This window comes from Nelumbo lutea, chromosome 5 (assembly GCF_056320005.1).
Source record: "Nelumbo lutea isolate HS-2025 chromosome 5, American lotus-T2T, whole genome shotgun sequence".
Lineage (NCBI taxonomy): Eukaryota > Viridiplantae > Streptophyta > Magnoliopsida > Proteales > Nelumbonaceae > Nelumbo > Nelumbo lutea.
In genome coordinates, this window is record NC_142688.1 from 45,485,670 (window position 1) to 45,506,483 (window position 20,814).

Genomic DNA, 20,814 nt, shown 5'->3' on the forward strand with positions numbered 1-20,814 from the left:
TTCTGCTCTTAGAGATGTTCCTTAACCTATCAGGCCTGAAAAACTCAATTTTATGCTCTTTGTGTAGTCTCTCACCAGACCTCCCACTCCTGACTTTTTTCTTTGACAAAGACCCAATACGCCTGATTTTTCTTTGATAAACTCAAATACTCTAGCTGCACGACCATTCAACACCAGTTAGTCTCTAAATACTGCATCCATAATTACCCCTTCGAACTAGTCAGCACCCAATCATTTAGGTAAAAGGGAAGAGAGGTCTGAAGTACAAGGAAGATGAAGACTACCATGTTTGGTGTATTACAAGATTCATTTACAGGGACAAGGAAGACAAGAAAAAAAGTTATTTAAATGGTCAGAAACTTCACAGACATGAAGGAGAGAGAGAGAGAGAGAGAGAGAGAAGTCGTAGAGTAAAGCTCCAGAAGATCTTTAGAACCCTTTAATCTAAAAGAGAAGTGGAGGAAGATGAGGAAGGAGAAAAAGAGGTGAGTGATGTTGAAAAACCTGAAAACATCAAGAGCTCTGTAAATCAACCAAAGGAAGGAAGGAAACTGAGTTTCACGATAGTTCCAGAGGTTGAAATCAAAGTTGAGGCTTTATCTGGGAAAAGTGGTCTTAAACCGAATGGGGTTGGAAAAGTAAATAGCAAACCCAGGCAGGAGATGGGTGAAGCTATAAACTTCAAAGGTGGAAAGGAGATATGTTTTTTTTGAGACCAGAATTCTCAGGAGACAGGTTTGAAAGAGAAGGAAAAGGAGAGTGGATTTGGGGAGGAGAGGGAGACTCCTGGTGTTGTTGATAAAGGGATACTGAATGATAAGTCAAATTTGAATTCTGACAAATCCATAGAAGAAGAGATGGCTGCACAAAGCCGAAGTGGGGAAAAGGAGTGGACGGGGGTTCAGTTGAGAGGATTGAAAGATTCAGAAGTGGCAAAAAGTTTATAGAGAATGAAGGGTGGGAAATAAAAAGAAATTTCAGATGGAAGTACATCGGGTACTTCATACTCAAGAGTAGTTAGTAGAAAAAGGAAATATCAAACTAGACCTTTGCAAGAAAATAACATTTCTGAAAAGAACAAAGAAAGAGATGATGAAGATAAGGGCATAAGTGATTTAAGTGATGGTGAGATTTGGGTGGATGAGACTCATGTTATTGAAAGAGAAATTGATTTAGAAAAGAGTGGTGAATACGGAGATGAAAGTGAGCAAGTCATTGGGATTAGGGGAGGAATTTGCTAGGAAAACCTTTAAGGAATTGGAAGAGAAATATAAGATGCTTGTGATTAAGAGTGATGTAGGAGTTGTTAATAAAATGGAGAATAAGGAGGAAAAAGATCAAAGTAGACAGAGATCTTGTGGAGTTGCAGAAACTGCTGACAATGGGACTGGTAAGCTGGTTTAAGATCAGCTTTTCCAGAAAAATGCAGTCCTAAAACCAGAAAGGATCATTGCTAGGTCAATTGATTTGCAGTTGCCTGAGAAGATTTCTAATGCTGTTAGGTGCTTTAGAAGTTAAAAGACCCATTGACCTGTTCAGATGTTGAAAGTGTTTGCAAGACTAAAGTTGATTTATTTAGTGTTGGACCTAGCAAGAAGGTGAACTCAAGAGCTTGAAGCAGTTGTGTAATCGAGCAAATTGTGAAAGTAGTTCGGGTGGAATCTTAGTGTTTTTTAATGTTAAATTGTTGGATTTTTCCCCAGTTGGTGTTGGTGGAGGTGTAGGGTCTCGTCTTTTAGCTTGGCAGTAGTGTCTGTGTTGTGTCTTGCTGAAATCTTTTTTGTGTGCTGTCTGGTTATCTCTTGTGTTTTGGGTTGGGGTGGTAGATGTCATTGGAGGTTTGTGTAGGGTGTGATCGTGTGAAAGTGTTTTAGGGGTCCAATTTGAGTTGGGGACTCGTTAAGGGCTGAAATCATAGCTGTTATGGAAGGGACTCAAAAGGCTAAAGAGCTGAATATCAGAAAGTTGTTAATTGAAGGTGATTTGAAGCTTGTAATTAGCTGGCTCTGAAAAGAGGAGGATGGATGGTGATGCTACATATATGAGAAATCATAGCTGTTATGGAAGGGATTCAAAAGGCTAAAGAGCTGAATATCAGAAAGCTGTTAATTGAAGGTGATTTGAAGCTTGTAATTAGCTGGCTCTGAAAAGAGGAGGATGGATGGTGATGCTACATATATGAGAAGAGGAAAGCTTTTAAATTGCTACAAGGGGTAGAGGTAACTTGTAATTGGGTCAGAAGAGACGCAAATGCCTTTTCTGATACACTTACTAAACAAGGGGTGGGAAGGAATAGCTTATTTTGGGCTGTTTTGTAATTTTATTTTCTGTTGGGGAGGGCTAAGAGTGTTTATCCCTCCCCTTTCTTATTGTACTAAAGTTCTTCCTTTTTAATGAATTTTCTTCTGTTATTGATTAAAAAAAAAAAAAGTGTTTTAGGGGTTTATCTTTCTCTCTTTTCTATAGGTGATGTCTTGTCACCTCCTTCTGTTCTTCTTCCTTTGCTTCTTGATAAATTCTTTTAAAACTAAGCATAGTACTTTACTACAAAGATATTTTAAAACTTTAGACATTTGCATTTATATCTAATTATTTTAAATAATGTAGTATATATATAGTTTTAATATACATGTTATTGCTTCACGTATATGTGATTGAACATGGTTGGTTAATGGTATATAAAACAAAAAAAAAGAGGCATAGAGATCAAAAGAGGAGGAGTTCTTACAAGTTTTCTTCCAATTAGTGGTCTGCTGGTACAGAGTTGCCACTAGTAAAGGTTATCAGATAGTCAAAAGTTCCACTCTTCCTTTGAAAAAAAAAGATACTGAAGGCCCTAACTCCCTGTTCAACCAAACCTTTTTACACTAATGCTTAATGTCATTCTTTTGTGGCTTATTTGCAATTTAATATTAACTTATTTATGGGATAGTATCAATATCTAAAATCTAGAAAATAATTTTTTTTTCTGGTCTACTACTAGAGAGGCCACAACAAATAATCATCACTTTACTACATTGAGGTGTTAACATCTTGCTCCTTATTGTAAAAGATTCTAGCATTTATTTTACACCAAACGCTCCAAAGGATTGCAACTCTTGTATAGATAAGGTTCATTTGAGAAGCAAAAAGGTCTAACATCTCTAAAGGTGTATCCAATATTCCAATTAGTAACAAATAAAGGTAAAAAAAAAACGGTTCTATACCTTTGACTAAGGGCATGAGAGGAAGACATACTTGATGTTCTCAACTCTAGGAAACGGTTACAGACATGGGGTTATATGCTCCAGGTCCTCCATCTTTGTTGGAGCACCTCAATAGTGTTTACAATATACAAAAAGGCTTTTGAACAATACACTTTGAAGTGATCTTTGGTTGAAAGGGACCATCATAATGGACTTTAGCCAGGAAAGAATTGGGAGGAGCGGGGAATCAAATCATCAAGAGCCTAGCAAAAAGAAACAGAAGAGGAGCCCAATTAGTCAACAGTCAATATCCTCTAATCCCAGACCCTCTTGAAGAAGGAAAACGCCATTAAGAGACTTAAGTCTACCCACTCCCTAGTCCCTAGTACTAATGATCCTTGGATCCACGAATAAATTACAAATCCCAAGAGGAGAACAGATGATAAGAAAAAATAGAAGACTGTCTCTATGGCCTTCCATTAGCAACACAAAATACCATCCTAGCAAATCCAGAATCCAGTTCATTCTTATGAAAGCCATATTTGCTCCTAATAACAAAATACAAGAAGACTGAATTTGTGATTTGATCAGAAATATCCATAACACTTAATCCACTTATTAAGTAAATTGATGTTTTTATTTCTTACTCTCCAACTTGACCCCCCCCCCCATCTTCCAGGTCCAATTGGAGAAGCCGGAAAGGGATTCAATCGTGACAAATTTTCTATCAATTTATGGGATATAGTTTGTTATCTTACTTTATCTTTCTAGACTGGGTGTGGAAGGTGACTCACAAGTTGTGATTGGATGAATGAATTTGGGTGGGATGGGGTGAGGAGGAGGCACCTCAGAATATAGGCATTACAATCAGATAAGCAAAATTTCTGGCCCAATCCATGAATACCTCATTGATATGATTTCAGTATATTCTCGCTTGGTTTCAGAGCCCACAGGAAATACCATGCATAAATAAGCATAAGAAAAACATATAAGAAATCGTAGTCCATAAAAAAAGGTCTTCATGCCAGTCCTTAAAAAACGGGTTTATTCATAACACATGATTTAGTCTATACAAATTCTTTAACTATCAAAAAAATTCTATACGAATTCTTTTCTTTTTTTCTTCGAAACTAGTCAATCTGTTTTAAACAAGGAGTTAGCAACAATTTTTTTTTAATTACATTGGAATTGATGTTATATGTAAGCTATAAGTACACTTAAATCCAACTAAAAGAACTAAGCAAGGAGTGTCAACTATTTCTAACAAACCACTGCATAATGGTGATTCGAATCGGAACAGAATAAGCAGAACTGCAGAAGAAAAGAAAAAGGAATTCCAATGAGAGAGGTACTACGGAATTGTAAATGAAAGAGAAAAAAAAAATAAAAAAGAAGCAGTGAACGATGGAAATGTGCAAATGGGGCAAGGATAGAAAATGAATACCAATCCAAATAAAATCCTTGGAAACAAATCAAAGATGACTAAAAACTATACATGAATGCCAACAGGGGTAGATTTCAAGGCTTAAAGAAACAAACTTGCAGAAGACCCACATATCCAATCAGAAAAGAACAAAAAGTCAATCAAAACTACGCATAGATAAAATCAAGTAAAAACAGATAGCCCATCTCCAAAAACAAGAAGATCCGTCAACCCAATCGCTGAGCTTTGAGCAGAAATGAAAACACCGCCAGGGTGTGGAGACATACCTGCACGGGTATTTGGGTCTTCCGGGATTGTGCGTCTGAGTTTATAACACCCTCCTTCTCCGTCGATACAGTAGAAATGGTGGCCATGAGAGTAGGGCAGCTGTTTCTTCCACTCTTGGTACTGCTCTTTACGCTTTTGGCAATGGAGAACAATGTTGCTGGTAGGAAGCCTACAGGCCTTCGCATTTCATGATATCTCCAATTGGCAGAAGGAATCGTACCTTGTAGCTGCATTACAATAGAATTCTCAAAAGTTTAGACAAGCCCTTAATTAAGCACAAACCACGCAAGAATCAGCTATCGAGATTCGAAGTCGAGAGGGAGAGAGAGTGAGAGACCGGTTGATTTCGAAGTTATAGGGAGAATTGGGAGATCGTCTTCAGGGCAAATCTGTGCCCATACTTTAATTTGGGGCTTTATAGTTCAGTGAACCCCGCACGTGGATTGATGCCAAATTTACGGGCTGGATGCGGTTTATAGGGAGGCGTTATGAGGAATTCGCATCTCCGCCCCACAACGCCCCACACCACATTTCCGCCGTGTTCCCACCGTGTATTGGGAACATCTCCCGTGTAAACTCCATCTTCTCCGATTCTCGAGTTTGGCTCCACTTAGGGCAAAATCCCATTCGGGCAGATTTTACTGTCTTACGTTAAGAATATCTCATGTGCTTTGTTTTATTGAAAGATATTCTCAATGCAAAATTACAAGGGATAAATGGACAGTAATTCACCTCACAAATCTGAATTACAACCCCCTCGTAGTCCTGTTCGCACTTCGCCCCACCACCTCCTGTCCCACACAACGTGCAATTGCCACATGTCCAATCACATACGGTGGTGCGTTCTCGCATGCGAGGTCCTGCCCCTCAACCTCAAATCGAAGTCTTTGACCCCATTCTAGCTCGAGCTCAGATCCAATACCATCTTTGGTACTAGCGAGCATTATGCATCTCGTATGGTAGAGCAACAATTAGCTTGGATGGTAGAGCGGCAGTTATCTCGTTATGTAATCATAGGCAAGCAACTGTGTTGCAGGTCATTCACCCTCCCTTGCCTGCGCTACTTGCACCCAACTAAGGCAAACTACGTGCTACACGAGACCCACGAGGATCTCTACGAATGACACTTGGAGGTAGGGCGCTCGCCTAAAAGGTATTATAACAAGGCTATTACTGGCCCACGATGAAGACAGACGTAGTAGAATTAGTTTGGAAGTGTGACAGGTGCTAGCAGCATGCCAACATACCACACCAACCCATTGTCAACCTAAGATACCTTACCAGCCTGTGGCCATTTGCATAGTGGGGGATAGATATCCTCGATTCTTTTCAACCTGTGACTGGGTAGAGGAGGTTCTTGATCATCGCGGTTGACTACTTTACAAAGTTGGTGGAAGCTAAGCCACTGGTATCCATCACAACTCAAAACGTGTAGAACTTTTTCTAGTAGAACATCATTTATAGATTCAAACTCCATAAGGTACTGATTTTGGACAATGGGAAACAGTTCAAAGACATCAAGTTCTAGAACTGGTGTAACAAGATGGGAATCTAACAAAACTTCACATCAGTGGCCCATCCCCAAGCAAATGATGAGGCCGAAGTGATTAACAGGGCGATACTCCACGGACTCAAAGCTCAGCTCTCTCAATCTAAGGGTTTGTAGGTGGACGAGCTACCCAGTGTTCTTTGGGATTATCGAACTACTATCAAGATAACAATCGAGGAGACTCCTTTCAACCTAACATATAGGATGGAGGTTGTCATTCCAACTAAGATTGAGGTGCCAACCTTGCAGTCTGAGATGTATGATGAGGAGGCTAACGAGGATGGGCTTCGGACTAACCTTGACCTGGTGGAAGAAGTCCGTGACTTAGCCTATATTCGAACTACAACATACCAGCAACGAGTAGCTCGGTATTATAAAGCTCGAGTTAAGAGATGCCAATTTTGAGTTGGTGACCTAGTACTTAGGAAGATTATGGTACCGGATCCCAGCATGGGAAAAATAGGTTCGAACTAAAAAGTTCCCTACAGAGTTCTCAAAGTGGTTGTTGAGGGTATGTTCGAGCTCGAAATGTTAGAGGGGCGGCGGGTACCCCGTGCGTGGAATGTCGACAACTTAAGGAGATATTATCTATGAAAAGTTTGGAAGTTTCAAGCTATGCTCGCAAAGATTACAAATTTCACTAAGTATAAGAATGAGACCGCTCACCTTGGTGACCTGGTCTAGCCGATCTACGCTATGAGCACTTTGGCTAAGTTATATATAAGGGGAAGAAGCTGCTTTTAGCTCTAAGGCCCCTAATGTCAAACTCGGAAAATGATAGTAGCTCGACAGCTTGACAATATTTCGATTTAGCCAAGAGAATAGATAGTTCGACAACTCAAGTTTATAGCTTGATAGCGTTTTGACTTAGCTGAAATTGCAAGTCTAGTCGTGTTTTCATACTTAATCTATTTTCTAGTAGTAAATAAAGGGCATGAAAGAAGGCACAAAGTGTATAGGAAAGATCGATTCATTTAGAAACAAATGGGGTAGAACATATAGTAAAAAAGTGAGAGCACACAAGCTCCAAAATAAAAAAATTCAAGATCACATGGGCTCTAAAAAGAAACAATTAAGAGTACGTGAGCTCTAAAGAAGCATTCAAGAGCATGTAGGCTCCAGGTACATCTTATCTTTGAAGAACATGACCAAAAACTCCCCATCAACAGATACTCCTCCTCGTCACCCAACTCATTGTCAACCTTGTCCGGAGTTAGAGGCTCTTGGTTGACCTACACGGTCAACTCGTTTGATACCGACCTAATAGACAAGTTACTGAAATCAAAGTTGAATGCAGGGACTTGAGGTAGCAGCGACATAGCTTGAATCCCCTCTTCATAGAAGGAAGGGCATTTTCAACCTTTTCCTGCTTATACTTTGGCGATGTTCAGAAACACTCGATAGTTGCTACCTCAGCATGGCGAATATCTTCAGTATATTTAGTTCGCCGCTCTTCCAGCTGATGGTCCTTATCTGCACTTCATCGGTCAGGGCGGCGATGGTTCCTTTGGCCTATTCCAACTCTCACTGCATGTCGATACTAAGATCGATGAAGCAATGGTGGTCCTCCTTTGCACTGCAGTGAGCCGCTTCAGTGCTCAGGAGAGCTCCTTCCTGCTAGGCCTATAGGTTCTCTATGTTTGCTTGCATTTCACACTTCTCCTACTGGGACAAGGCAACCTGATTTAGCAAGACCTGACCTATTTTCTCCGCTTGTAAGAAAGGAAAAATAAACAAGGCCCAAAAGGAAAGAAAGGCAAATATCAAAATAGAGATCGTACATGAAGGATGCACTGAGTCATCCTTGTGCCAACGTCAGAAGGATCCAACCCGCTATAGAACTATAAATCCTCAGGGAGAAGAATTTCTCTCCCCATTCACATTGCAACTAGAGGATCAGTGAGGCGATCAATGATTGAAATGTCGATGTTGGGATGAAATGCGGAATGTTAGAGTGGTAGGGGCCGGTAGCACACTCTTTTGGGGCGACCTGAGGGGACAGGGTGGTTGGGTTTGTGGTGGCCTGAGCGGGCTCTACGGACATGGGGTCGCCACCCCTTTCAAGATCGACGACCTCGAGCATGCCCACGACAGGTCTCTCCTCGGCATCGGCCGACGAACCCTCCATTTACAAGCAAACTGAAGATTCAGCCGCCCTCATCTTCTTCTTCGAGGGCCTCTTGGCCACTACTCGGAGAGAAGCAGTGCTTGTCATCCCTGAGAAGGCATACAAAAGAAGAGTTACTCAAGCTAAAGGGTAACTTGCAATATAAAAACAAAGGATGATTCAATCGACCTACCTACGGGACTCAGGCCAACCTGAACGGGCATAGGCTCGGCTAAGAACTGATCTATTAGTAATCATTGACGTACAAGGCATTGGACTTCAACACTCAACTCTTCATCAAACTCAACTTTAGAGATACTTCTCGCCCTACGTTGCCAGATGGTACCCATAAGCCAATCAACCTCCCGAGAAAGGAAGAAATACATACCCTTCTAGTCCCTAATCTTTGTGGGAAAACACCCTAGAAGCTTACAACCTTGATGGAAAGACAAGTAAAAATAGTAGGGCACATTGGGAACCTTCTTTATACTGCATAGCCTTGAGAAGACATCTATGTCAAGTGGAAAATCAAGATGATAGCTAAAAGAAATTGTCCCCACGAGGATCTGAATGGCATTTGGATGGAGCTGCCCTAAAGAAATACCGTAGAGGAAGAGCACCTATACAATAAATGGGTGTAGAGGAAATCGGAGGCCAACGATTAATGCCTCCTTGAAGACACAAACTTCGGCTCGGTTGTGGCTCCATGGGAACTGGCTCGGGTCAGGCTGAATACAATTGAGCTCATTTGGGATATGAAATGCATATACCAAGCCAAAAATTTCTTCCATACTTAGCTCGCTAGGACTGAATTGGGAACTGGTCTCTAGCTCCTATTGAGAAGTTGAGGCTCTAGTGTGGGAACCTCGTCGATCTTGTGCCAAGGTCCCTTCCTCGGTTTGAGTAGAAAAAGAGGACCCCCTTCTGACTCACTTGAGGACATGACTAAAAGAGGGAAAAAAAACTCACCAAATTAAAAAAATATAAATCTACCTCGCCCAACCAAATCTCGCTCATCGAACTGACAACAATCTCCTAACAGAACTCTCCTCTAATCAATTGCCCCACTCTCTCATTAGAAATCTCAAAACAATGCGAATGGAACCCCAATAGGGACCCCCTATTTATATTCTTGGGTGCAGAAAATTGATAGATGAGGTGACACAACATTAGATCGACGGTCGAGAAGGTCACACCACTCGCTAGTGAATTCAAATTTTAAAATTTGCACGCTTAACTTGTGCACCCGATTTGAAATTCAAATTTTGTGGTGCATGTGAGCGTTGGAAAACGGCTCACTTACCACTTGGGCTAGGAATTGAGTCGCCTCCCATCATATTAAGAAATGGAGGTGATGGGACCTCCGAGAATGGCATTAAAATCATTTTTATTAAATAGTGACTCCAAAGCCCAAGACAAGGGATTAGGCACCCCTCTCCCAGGTCCAATAAGTGGGGACCACATGAAAATCTAAACAAACACAAATACAAAGTACACAATTAATTAAACAAAACAATAATAAACATAAGATGCAAGATTAAACAACAATAACCAACCCTATCATAAAATCAACAAGAAAGAAAGCAACATTATATCATGAACTTAAGAAGCAAGATTTAACTACCATTTGATTCCGGTCTCAATTACAAAAGAATCAACATGAGATAATCACAACATTATGAACTAAAAAAATTAATTCCTAAACTAGCAAGACCATTAAGATAATACGATAATTGCATGCTGGAAAATAAAGAGATTCCTATTCTAAAGCATACGATGGATCTAAAAGAATATGACAATCTAAATGCTACGGAAAATAACAATATATAAAAAAAAAGCATATCTTGGCTGGTACTGGGAATTACAAGGAATGAATCAACCCGGTCATTCTCCTCCCAGCGGCTGCTAAAAATTTATCGATCATACCACAAAACGAAGAAAAAAAGAAACGACCGGAAACAGAGCAAGAATGGTATTTACCTAAATGGGGATTTTGGCCTAAAACTGACTACAACAAACAGGGAACAAGAAGGCAGATCTACTACGATTATGGCTTCTTCACCGACCATAGAATCAAATTTCACTAGGAATCAAACGCTGCAATAGGGGAGATTCAGATGAGTTTGGTGTGTTCGCAGGTGATGATCGGAGATTACTGAGGTCGAACAACTTTTTCCAGTGTGGGTGGACTAGTGGAGACTTCTGAGATTTCTTGGACTAGAAATAGAGCTCGTGGAACAGGGGAGATGTCAATCTATCGCAGAATCTGGTAGAAGATGGAAATGCCACCGATGACCAGCTGCTACTGCTATACAGATTTTAATTCACACAAGGAAGAGAACAGAGAGAGGCCGGTGGTGTGTCGCCGCCGCTTCCGGTTTGTATAAGGATGAGATCTGCTTGCAGGGGCAGTGAAGAAACTGGAAAAAGTGAAAATAGAGGGAAGAGAAGAATAAAAAGAAGGAAGAGAGATCGGCGGTGAGAGGTAGGAGAGGAGAGGAAATGGCTGCTAGTTGCAGCGTTGGAAATCGCACAGAGAAAGGGAAGAAGAAGAAGAAGAAGGAGGAGGAGGATAGATGGGGAGAAGAGAGAGGGACCGGAGGTTTGGGGGGAGATCATCGCCGCTTCCTGCTCACTGGTTTTGTTCGAACAGGGGAGAGAAGAGGGAACCGGATGAAAATGGAAGAAGAAGAAGGAAGAGGAGGAGGAGAAGGAGAAGGAGAAGAAGAAAAATAGGAGAGGGCAAGAGAGAGGGATCAATGGAGAGAGATTTCCGTCGCTCCGCTGCTGTGTGTCGAAGGGTCGGGGAGAGTGAACAGTGGATTTTCCTTAATTAGAAAGATAGGTTAAAATTTAATTAGGGCTAAGGGCAGTTTTGTAAATTAAGGGAAATCCAGGGGTGTTTTGGTACTTTTGAAAAAGTTGGGTCAAATTGGGTCTAAAAGGGTTAGGCCAGGTTTTTGGTTCAATAGTGGGGATTTTTTGGTCAAAAAATGGAGGGTTGAGTTGGGTATGATGGTTGAGAAGGGTTTTAATGCGTGAGGGTTAGTGAAATTGGTTGAAGTAGAATCTTTTTGGATGAAGAGACAAACATAGGTAGTTTTGAATGAAATTTCATGGGACATGGTTTTTGGACATCCTAGGTTGATTGGTGGGGTCATATTGGCCTGACTGAGCCTGAATTGGGCAGATCTGGAAAGGATTTGTTAATTTTGGGGCTCGAAATGAAATCTTTATATAATGAAGGGGAAAATAAAGGCAGTTTTGGGAGAAATTTCTCAGGGTAGGGTTTCTGGGTAGTCTGAGATGATTGGTAAAATCAGATTGAGTCAACTGGGCCTGGATCGGGTTGATTTGTAATTCAGTCAATTTGGAACATTGAAATAGAATCTTGGTATGATTAAGGGTAAATGGAGGTATTTTGGGCTGTGATTTCATATGTAGGGGTTTTGGGGTATTTTGGGGTGATTGGAAAATTTTGATTGGTTTAGATATATTCGGATCAAGAGGATATGGGTTGTGGATGCGGGGATTGTCGAAATGGAATCTTCATTTGGTGAGGAGGTAAACGGGGAATCTTGAGTTCAAATTTCATGGCTAGGTGTTTTGGGATGTCTTGGGTCTGCTGGTTGTGTCTGATCTAATGGTCGATGTGTAAATAAGGGTCAATCGGGGCCATCAGATAGGTATCGGGTAGGTTTAGCAATTGATTTAAGGGCTATCGGGATGAAATTTGGGTTTTCTAGGTTTCTGGGTGTTTTGGAGAGGTAAGAAGGGTCTGATCGGGTGTTTGGGATGAATTGGTGGCTCAGGCGATGAACCAAGTAAAAATCGGGTGCTAACAGCACGTTAGCCCACCCTCAAGTCGAGTTGGGTGAACAAGCTGGGCGATCTATGAATCGACTGAGCGAATCATTGCAGGTCGAAGATTGACTACAAGCTACTCCTTTCACCAAACTGACACCAACTCGGGAGTGGGGGGCAATTGATGAAGTGCGATTTGTTCATCTAGTGACATGATGACATGTGGCACCTAAAAACAATCACACGACATCTCAGCACCATGTAAGTAAGCCTCAAAAGTGCCTTAGACACCTCGTGCCCACCTTGACAACCTTGGTAGACTAAACTACGAATAGGTCGGGCAAGACATTAGGTCGGCATGAGAGGCAACCTACTTCCTTTGACTTGACTTGAGTTCAGCTAGCAACCTGCCTGATGTGTTGAGCGATCTCCTCCACGAGTAGGTTATCATCTCTGACTTACTCAGGATCATAATACCACACTGAAAGAGCTAGTTATCACCTTGCCCACATTGGACATGACTGGATAGACATTACCCGCTTACGTGAAGTCCATCTTTGGGTGTGAAAACACCTCCAAACAAACAAGCCAGAGATCTCGGACACGCTTCGTGGGCCTCATGGTAGCTAGTCTATATAAAGACAATCCCCATTCACTGGAGAGGTACCTTCGGTTTAGCTCTCAAAGTGTTCTATCTTTTTTTGCTTTTTTGCAAACAATTATCAGTTCGCTAACTTAAGCGTTGGAGTTCCCACCCCGGGTCTAGCAACCTGGACAGTGGACACTCTAATCAACTTTTCTTGTAGCTCAGCAAGGCAACCTACCTAATCTGGCATCCGAGCTGTCCTCCAGTAGGGAGCTACCAGATCACACACCATCAATAATAATAATAATAATAATAATAATAATAATAATAAGAAAGAATCTATATGTATACTATATAATGTCAATATTTGTCTTATTTATTTGTAGGTCATGAAAATTTAATCATAATGATATATGTTAATAATTTAATATCTTATCTATCCTTGGCATTTTAATTTTACAATTTAGTATCTTTACCTTTTTATACTAATTCATAGTAATTAAAACTAGTGGAGGGCCCTTGCTTCGTAGGGGCTAGAATTGCAACATTGCTATTTGCTATATTAAAAATGACAATGGTTTTTTAATAAGAAACTTGTAATTATAAGTACCCAAGTCTTGAAATTCATATAAAGACTTAAAAGAGATCATCATGTGCTTATTTGTTAAATATTGTTTCAGCAAAGCATCTCATATAAAGGAATACAATCATACATTGATAGTTCTAAGTTTTACTTCATAATTGTCCTTTATTTCACATTGAGAACTCCCAGTTGACCCAGACAGTAGGACCATTTGGCCTGAGAACTGTCTAGGCAACCAGTTCCGTTTTGCCCCAAACCTGGTCCCTGGTAAAAAGTCGTTGAATTAGTCAACGACTCGTTGACCCGGGTGGTCGACTCGTTCAACGGTTTTGGCCATTTTTTATTTTTTAATTTTTGTTGTTAGAATGGGCCATCCATTCGAATCGGATGGTCGAACTGTCAACCTGGAAACTGGTGGCCAGAATAGTTCTATTTTCGAGTCATTTTTTCTAGATGTCAATAATTAGACGAAATAACTTTGTAGTCATAGTCATGGGAAGGCTGGACATTGCAAGGGATTCCAAAACCTTGAAAGATAAATGGTGGTAAATCCACCAAACTGGAAAAACCAAGGAAAAAAAATAAGAAAATCGAGTCTAAAGTTCTGCTTTAAGACGAAGCAAAACATACATGCAATAAAAGAAAGAGACAAAGCATATCGTCTTATAAGAAAAAAAAATTACACAAGAAAACCCAAAGAAAAAACAAAAGGGAAGAAATAAAATTGTGGTAAACCCTAGATCCTTTTGGAGGATCTTGAAGAAGAATACCAAACACAAAAAATAAAAAAAAAATAAAAGCAAAAAATGAAAAAAAAAAGGAACATATTGCACACACTCAAATAAAACCAACAGTATAAGAACCTTTGAATAGTGAAAATCCAAAAGCACAAAAAATCATGATTTTCAAACCGCCATTGACCCAGATGGATGGACATTTTGGCCTGGGAACCGTCTAGGCAACCAGTCCCGTTTTACCCCAATCCTGGTCCTTGGCCAAAAACCGTTGAATCGATCAACAACCCATTGACTTGGGCGGTTGAACTGTCAACCCATTGACCTGTTCAATGGTTTTTGACCATTTTTTTTTTATTTTTTTTAATTGGGAACCGTTTTACCCCAATGTCGGTCCCTGGCAAAAAACTATTGAATTGGTCAACGACTCATTGACTTGAGCAGTCGAACCATCAACCCATTCAGTGGTTTTTGGCCATTTATTTTATTTTATTTTTTTAATTTTTGTTGTCATAATGGGCCGTCCATCCGTTCAAACCAGATGGTCGAACTATCGACTAAAAAACCGATGGTTAGAATGGTTCCGTTTTTGGGTCGTATGAGTCACACACACTCGAATGACACAATACATACGGTATTGCTTAATAGACCTCACACACTCAACTTTTCCTTGTAATTTTTGTTGTTAGAACGGGTCGTTTGGTCAAACTGTCGACCCAAAAACTGATGGCCAGAATGATTTTGTAATTTTTTGCTTGTAATTTTTGTTGTTAGAATGATCCATTCGTTTGAACCAGACAGTTGAACCGTCAACCCGAATTCGGTGGAATATATATATATATAAATGGCCACCATTTGGCGAAAGGGGAGACCACCCCTATCCCTTTAATAGATATATACTAGTGGAGGGGCCCTACTTCGCAGGGGAATGGAATTGTCGACCTGTTGACTTGTTGACCCGGTCCCTAGCCAAAAACCGTTGAATCGGTCAATGATCCACTGACTCGAGTGGTCAAACCATCACCCCGTTGACCCGTTCAATGGTTTTTGGCTTTTTTTTTTTATTTTTTTAATTGGGAACCATCCAGGTAACCTTTTATCCTAATCTCAGTCCCTGGAAAAAAATTGTTGAATCGGTCAACGATCCATTGACCCGGTCAATCGAATCATTGACATGTTCAATGGTTTTTGATCATGTATTTATTTATTTATTTATTTATTTTTGTTGTCAGAAAGGGCCATCCGTTCGAAGTGAACAGTCGAACCGTTGACCCAAAAACCAGTGACCAGAATGGTTTCATTTTCAGGTCGTATGAGGCACATGCTCGAATGACATAACGTGTATGTTACTGCTTAATGGACCTCACACACTCATTTTTTGCTTGTAATTTTTGTTGTCAAAATGGGTCATCCATTTTTTTTTATTTTTTTAATTGAGAACCGTCCAGACAACCAATTCCGTTTTACCCTAATCCCGGTCCCTAGCCAAAAATCGTTGAATCGGCCAACGATCCATTGACTCGTTCGATGGTTTTTGGCCATTTTTTTATTTTTAAGTTTTGTTGTTAGAATGGGCCATCCATTTGAACCAGATGGTTGAACCATCAACCTGAAAACCAGTTTCTGAACGATTCTATTTTTGGGTCGTATGAGTCACATGCTCGAATGACATAACATCATGATTTTAAGACCAACCCGGAGACTGAACCGATCAGGGGTCCAATTACCGAATCAAATGGTCTGATTGTTCAAACTGAATAATTCGATATCTAGTTATTAACAATATTTATAATAACTATTATGTATTTATATAATTAAATAATTATATATATCTAACAATATTTATATAATTAGATAATTATACATATATCTAATTATATATCTAATTATATATAACAATATTTATATCTAATAATATTTAAGAAATGGGTTGTAGTTGCTCTCACGTGAAAATCTACTCGTGCTTTCCGGTATGAAGAGAACACCCCAATTCTATATATATATATATATATTATAAGATGCCAAAATTTGGGTTTGTATGTAGTGTAGAAATAAAGTGAGCATTGTGACTTGACCAATTATAACAATAAATAATAGGATCACATGCATAAGAGCCGTGAGGGAATTTTCTTGGGAGCATTCAATAAGGGCCGTTTGGGAGGGCTGAACTGAAGATTCAGCTAAACTGGCTCGACTGCTCTAAAAGTGCGCCATTCATTCATTCAAAGAGGCTGCAAGTGGATAGCCCTTACAAATAACATCTGATCTGTACACTCTAAATTTTTATCAAACATAGCTTATAGTCTGTTCATGTTGAACTCACCTTGGAAAGCCCAGGAGGTGTGCCTTTCAACCCTCTCAAACGGGCACTAATTAGGTGGCTAAAATTGTTGGTTTGCTGCATAAGCAAGCAAAAATTTCCTGCGACGGTTGCATGCATCCTCCAATAAAATGTGGCGGCTTGCGACCGACCAAGCACCAGTTGATGTGATGTTTTATTTTTTCTTTGGAGGTGTTTGTTTCTCTCCCACCATAAAAGCTGCATATACTCACTGCACTGCTCACTATCAAGTAACTATATGCTCAGGCAGATCCCTACAGTCTCAGTTCAAACGATGTTGATATTTCTTTGTTTTCTTCTAGTATTTACTTCCTTCCTCCTTTTGCTTTTACTTAGCAGGAACAATAAAGATGGCGCAAGTTCAAGAAAAGGTCTTCTTCCACCAGGCCCTCCAAGGTTTCCTGTAATCGGAAACTTGCATCAGCTTGGTAAATTTTCCCTTCATAGAGCCCTCCATGAATTCTCTAGGAGGTATGGTCCTCTCATGTCTCTGCAACTTGGTTGCGTGTCTACAGTGGTGGTTTCTTCGGCAAGAATGGCTAGGGAGGTCTTGAAAACTCATGATCTTCAGTTTGCTGATAGGCCTTTCTTCGTTAGCGTGCAAAAGTTAACTTACAATGGATTGGATTTGACATTTTCACCCTATGGTGAATATTGGAGGGAGTTAAGGAAGATATGCATCATTGGGTTCTTCAGCATCAAGAGAGTTCAATCCTTTCAGTCCATAAGAGAGGGTGAAGTTTCCATATTGATCAAGTCGATTTCCCAACTGGCTGATTCTTCTAAGCTGGTCAATCTTAGCAAAATGATGTTTTCTACCACAAGCAACATAATTTGTGGAATTGCTTTTGGCAAGAATTTTCATGAGGAAGGGTGTGAAAGAAGTACTTTTTACGGGCTTCTTGATGAATATCAAGTCTCCATGGGTAGCTTTGCCTTTGCTAACTACTTTCCATCTCTGGGGTGGATTTTGGATACTCTCACTGGATTCAATTCTAGGCGTGAAAGAATCTTTCAAGGCTTTGATTCTTTCTTCAGGCAAGTTATCGAGGAGCACCTGGATCCCAAGAGGTTGAAGCATGACGGAAGGGACATCACCGACCTCTTGCTTCAAATGCATAAAGATCATACAAGTGAAATTGATCTTACACTGGATCACATTAAGGCAGTGATGACGGTAATCTGCAGATAGCTTCACAATTCTTACTAAATGTCTTTTCCCACTTGATTTCATCATCATCATCATCATTTAGGCATTAACTGTTCCAATTAGATGGGATCAGCTACATGACTCTTGTTTGGCCATTCCATTCAGTTCAATGCATTAAATTTTGGGTGCTTAAATTGTTTTTTATTACCTCCACCCAAGTCCCTTTTGGTCTGCCCCTAACTCTTTTACTCTTTTACCCCCTTAAGCTTGTTCCTCCACTTGATTTGTTACTAATTAATCCAGGAGAATTGTTTTTTTGGTCCTTGTTTAGAAGACACATCATCCCAAGTATTGCAGTTTTGTGGATTAGAATAAATACCTATTTAGGGACCTTACCTTACTGCTTAAGATTTTATGTTGAATGGTTCTTTGGGATATTATAATAACATAACCTATTTGACCAAGTGGTCTAGTGTTTATAGTCATCGCCCCAGTGTATAGTTAATTAAATTTAAATGGAATTATGGGTGGGCCTGTGCTTGTCCACACTTCAAGCTCAATGGGTTTTCATATAAGGGGTGTTTTAAAAAATAAGAACCTGTTCAGTGACTTCACATAATAGGTTAAGCTTTTAGGATCAACAATTCTTTGAGGTGGTATCAGAGCCAATTTAATCAATTGGTCTAGTGTTTGATCCTAGCCACCCCATGATTAATTAAAGGGTTTCTTGTGGATAAGGGCAGCTTTTTTCCCTCAATATCAATAAAAAATAATATTTTTATATAAACTAAAATAAGGTAAATTTTTTGAAAAAATATCAAGAAAGGGCACTACAGTTTGTCTTCTTCCTCTGCTCTCATGCAAATGATCATAACATTCCAGTGCTCTACCCCTTTGAACCCATTGTAGCCCTCCAAGAACCTTTATGAACGGCACGAACGGCACAGATACTCCTGACATGGCCCTCTGCATTAGCTCATTCATCTCCGGCTTGTCTCCGTAGTACAAGTATGCCTACTCACCGTTCGCCTTCATGAACGGCTCCTCTTTTGGATCCACCACCGCCTCGTGCAGGATGGGCCATGCTGTTTTGGGTTTCCGTTGTCTATTGCTGTTTCGGGTTTCCATTGTCTCTCAACGGGCATAGTTGTCGCTGGCAACATTAACCTCCTACGAAACAGAGGCAGAGGAGGAAGATGAGTAGTGCCCTTTCTTGATAATTTTCTAAAAAAATTATCCTATTTTAATTATTATATAAAAATATTGTTTCTTTTTTATATTAAAGGCAAAAAGTTGCCTTTATATGATAGAACCCCTTAATTAATTTTCAGCACGACGTATGAATTGGCCTGTGCTTGTCCACACTCCAAGCAAGCATAAAGGCAAAAAGTTGCCTTTATGAAGGAGCACGTTAGACTATAAAAACCTATTCAAGGTCCTCATCTAATAGCTTAAGGTTTTAGGTTCAATGGTTCTTTGAGAAACAGAATTCTGTTTTGGGGAGCCAAAACATGCATAAAACCAGTACCCAATATTATAGTTGCAGTTTAAGATTTTAGAGACTTTGAAAAACAGTGAAACCAGCTTTCTCAAACATGTCTCCCAAACTAGTTTCAAACCTTGTATAGATTTCCCTACCTTTCCCTTCTTTTCCCTACTTTTTCCTTCAAACCAAACACAACCTAAGTAGCCCAAATTGTACCCTGATATTCTCATCTCCTTTTCCCTAACAGCAAAACACCTTAACTTAGGCCAGTCTAGACCAATTAATGCTATAAATGTGTTTTCTACTTTCTGTAGGATATTCTGCTTGCTGGAACGGATACAACTACTGCAACCTTGGTCTGGGCAATGACATTTCTAGCCAAACATCCAAGAGTGATGGAGAAAGCACAGGAAGAAGTTAGGAATCTTATAAGAAACAAGCAAAATATAAGTGAATGCGATCTTCACCAACTCCATTATCTGAAGTGTGTAGTGAAAGAGACATTGAGATTGCAACCTGCAGCTCCGTTATTGGTTCCACGAGAATCTAGAAAACAATGTAACTTGGACGGATACAAAATTCATCCAAAAACTCAGATCCTAGTCAATGCGTGGACTATTGGAAGAGATCCTGAATTTTGGGAGAACCCAGAAGAGTTCAGACCAGAGAGGTTCATCAATAGCTCCATTGATTTTAAAGGACAATGTTTTGAGTATATACCATTTGGGTCTGGTCGAAGGATTTGCCCAGGGATAAATTTTGGAATGGTAATTGTGGAGCTTGTGCTAGCAAATCTTTTGTACTCATTTGATTGGGAACTTCCTCCTGGGATTAAGACGGCAGACATTGACATGGAGGAGTTATCCGGTCTTACAGTGCACAAGAAAAATGCGCTTTGCCTTTTGGCAAGTAACTACACAGAGCATTGTACCAGTTTGTTGTGATTGTTGTTGTTATTGGTACATACTGAAAACAGTCATCGTTTTGTTGTTCTTTGTTGTTGTAGTTGTCTTTCTTTTTAAGTTGTTAGCTTGTAAAAAGAAAGAGTAGTAAATCTTGAGTTTGTTTCAATGTAAAAGGTTTCAAAAGCTTCTAAGTCATATTAGGAAGATCTTTGTGACAGCCTAAATGGCCAATGGACATACTGACCTTTTGGTATTTGTCTTTAAAGATGAAAACTATTTGGGAAGCATCTTGGTCTATTCAGTTTTGAAAAGTGGATATAAAGGCTATTTATCATGTGGAAGCTTCCTGAAATTCTGTTTATAGTCATTTTTATGCACTTCTTTTGGTCTTCTTTACTTTCTACTACCAAATGAAGAAAATACAAAAAATCAGTCTCCACATTTATTTTTGGGTAAATTGCTGAAACCTCCCCTAAAGCTTCTGGTTGTTGTTGAAATCTCTCATGAACTTTCTGATGTAGTTGCAAGTAGACCTCTTTGTTAAAATCTTCTAAAAAAGAGGAATGAAAATGTCCAAAGCACCCATGCAGTTACTTTTGACCAAAATGCTTATCATCCAAAATACAATCTTTCTCTTCATTCTAATTGCTAGCCCAAACCTTTCCAATATCGT

At 39.8% G+C, this 20,814-nt stretch overlaps 2 protein-coding genes across 13 annotated transcripts in view; one reads left to right on the top strand and one right to left on the bottom strand.

Moving 5' to 3' along the window:
- LOC148852117 (Pyridoxal phosphate (PLP)-dependent transferases superfamily protein) overlaps positions 1-11,381 on the bottom strand; it is a 33,672-nt gene extending 22,291 nt beyond the window's left edge. The window contains exons 1-2 of one of the 9 annotated variants that reach the window (XM_088943934.1): positions 10,533-11,381; positions 4,896-5,123 (exon numbers count right to left, since the gene is read on the bottom strand). In XM_088943934.1, coding sequence (XP_088800060.1) covers positions 4,896-5,081 — 186 coding nt within the window. In that variant the 5' untranslated portion in view covers positions 5,082-5,123; positions 10,533-11,381. Of the gene's footprint in view, positions 1-4,895; positions 5,500-10,417 lie in introns of those variants that run through there. The other 8 variants (XM_088943936.1, XM_088943931.1, XM_088943935.1 and 5 more) reach the window with 8 other exon arrangements.
- A 5,236-nt stretch (positions 11,382-16,617) lies between these two features.
- On the top strand, positions 16,618-20,428 carry LOC148852118 (cytochrome P450 71A1-like). 4 transcript variants are annotated; one of them, XM_088943423.1, is made up of 4 exons: positions 16,618-16,830; positions 16,940-17,028; positions 17,116-17,777; positions 19,551-20,428. In XM_088943423.1, exons 3-4 carry the CDS (start codon positions 17,136-17,138, stop codon positions 20,178-20,180), a joined length of 1,272 nt encoding a protein of 423 aa, XP_088799549.1. In that variant the 5' UTR covers positions 16,618-16,830; positions 16,940-17,028; positions 17,116-17,135; the 3' UTR covers positions 20,181-20,428. The 4 variants fall into 4 exon arrangements, with proteins under 4 accessions (XP_088799549.1, XP_088799548.1, XP_088799547.1 ...); XM_088943422.1 differs by having other exon boundaries at positions 16,624-16,830; positions 16,940-17,777; XM_088943421.1 differs by lacking the exon at positions 16,618-16,830 and having other exon boundaries at positions 16,837-17,028.
- Positions 20,429-20,814: the final 386 nt, after the last annotated feature.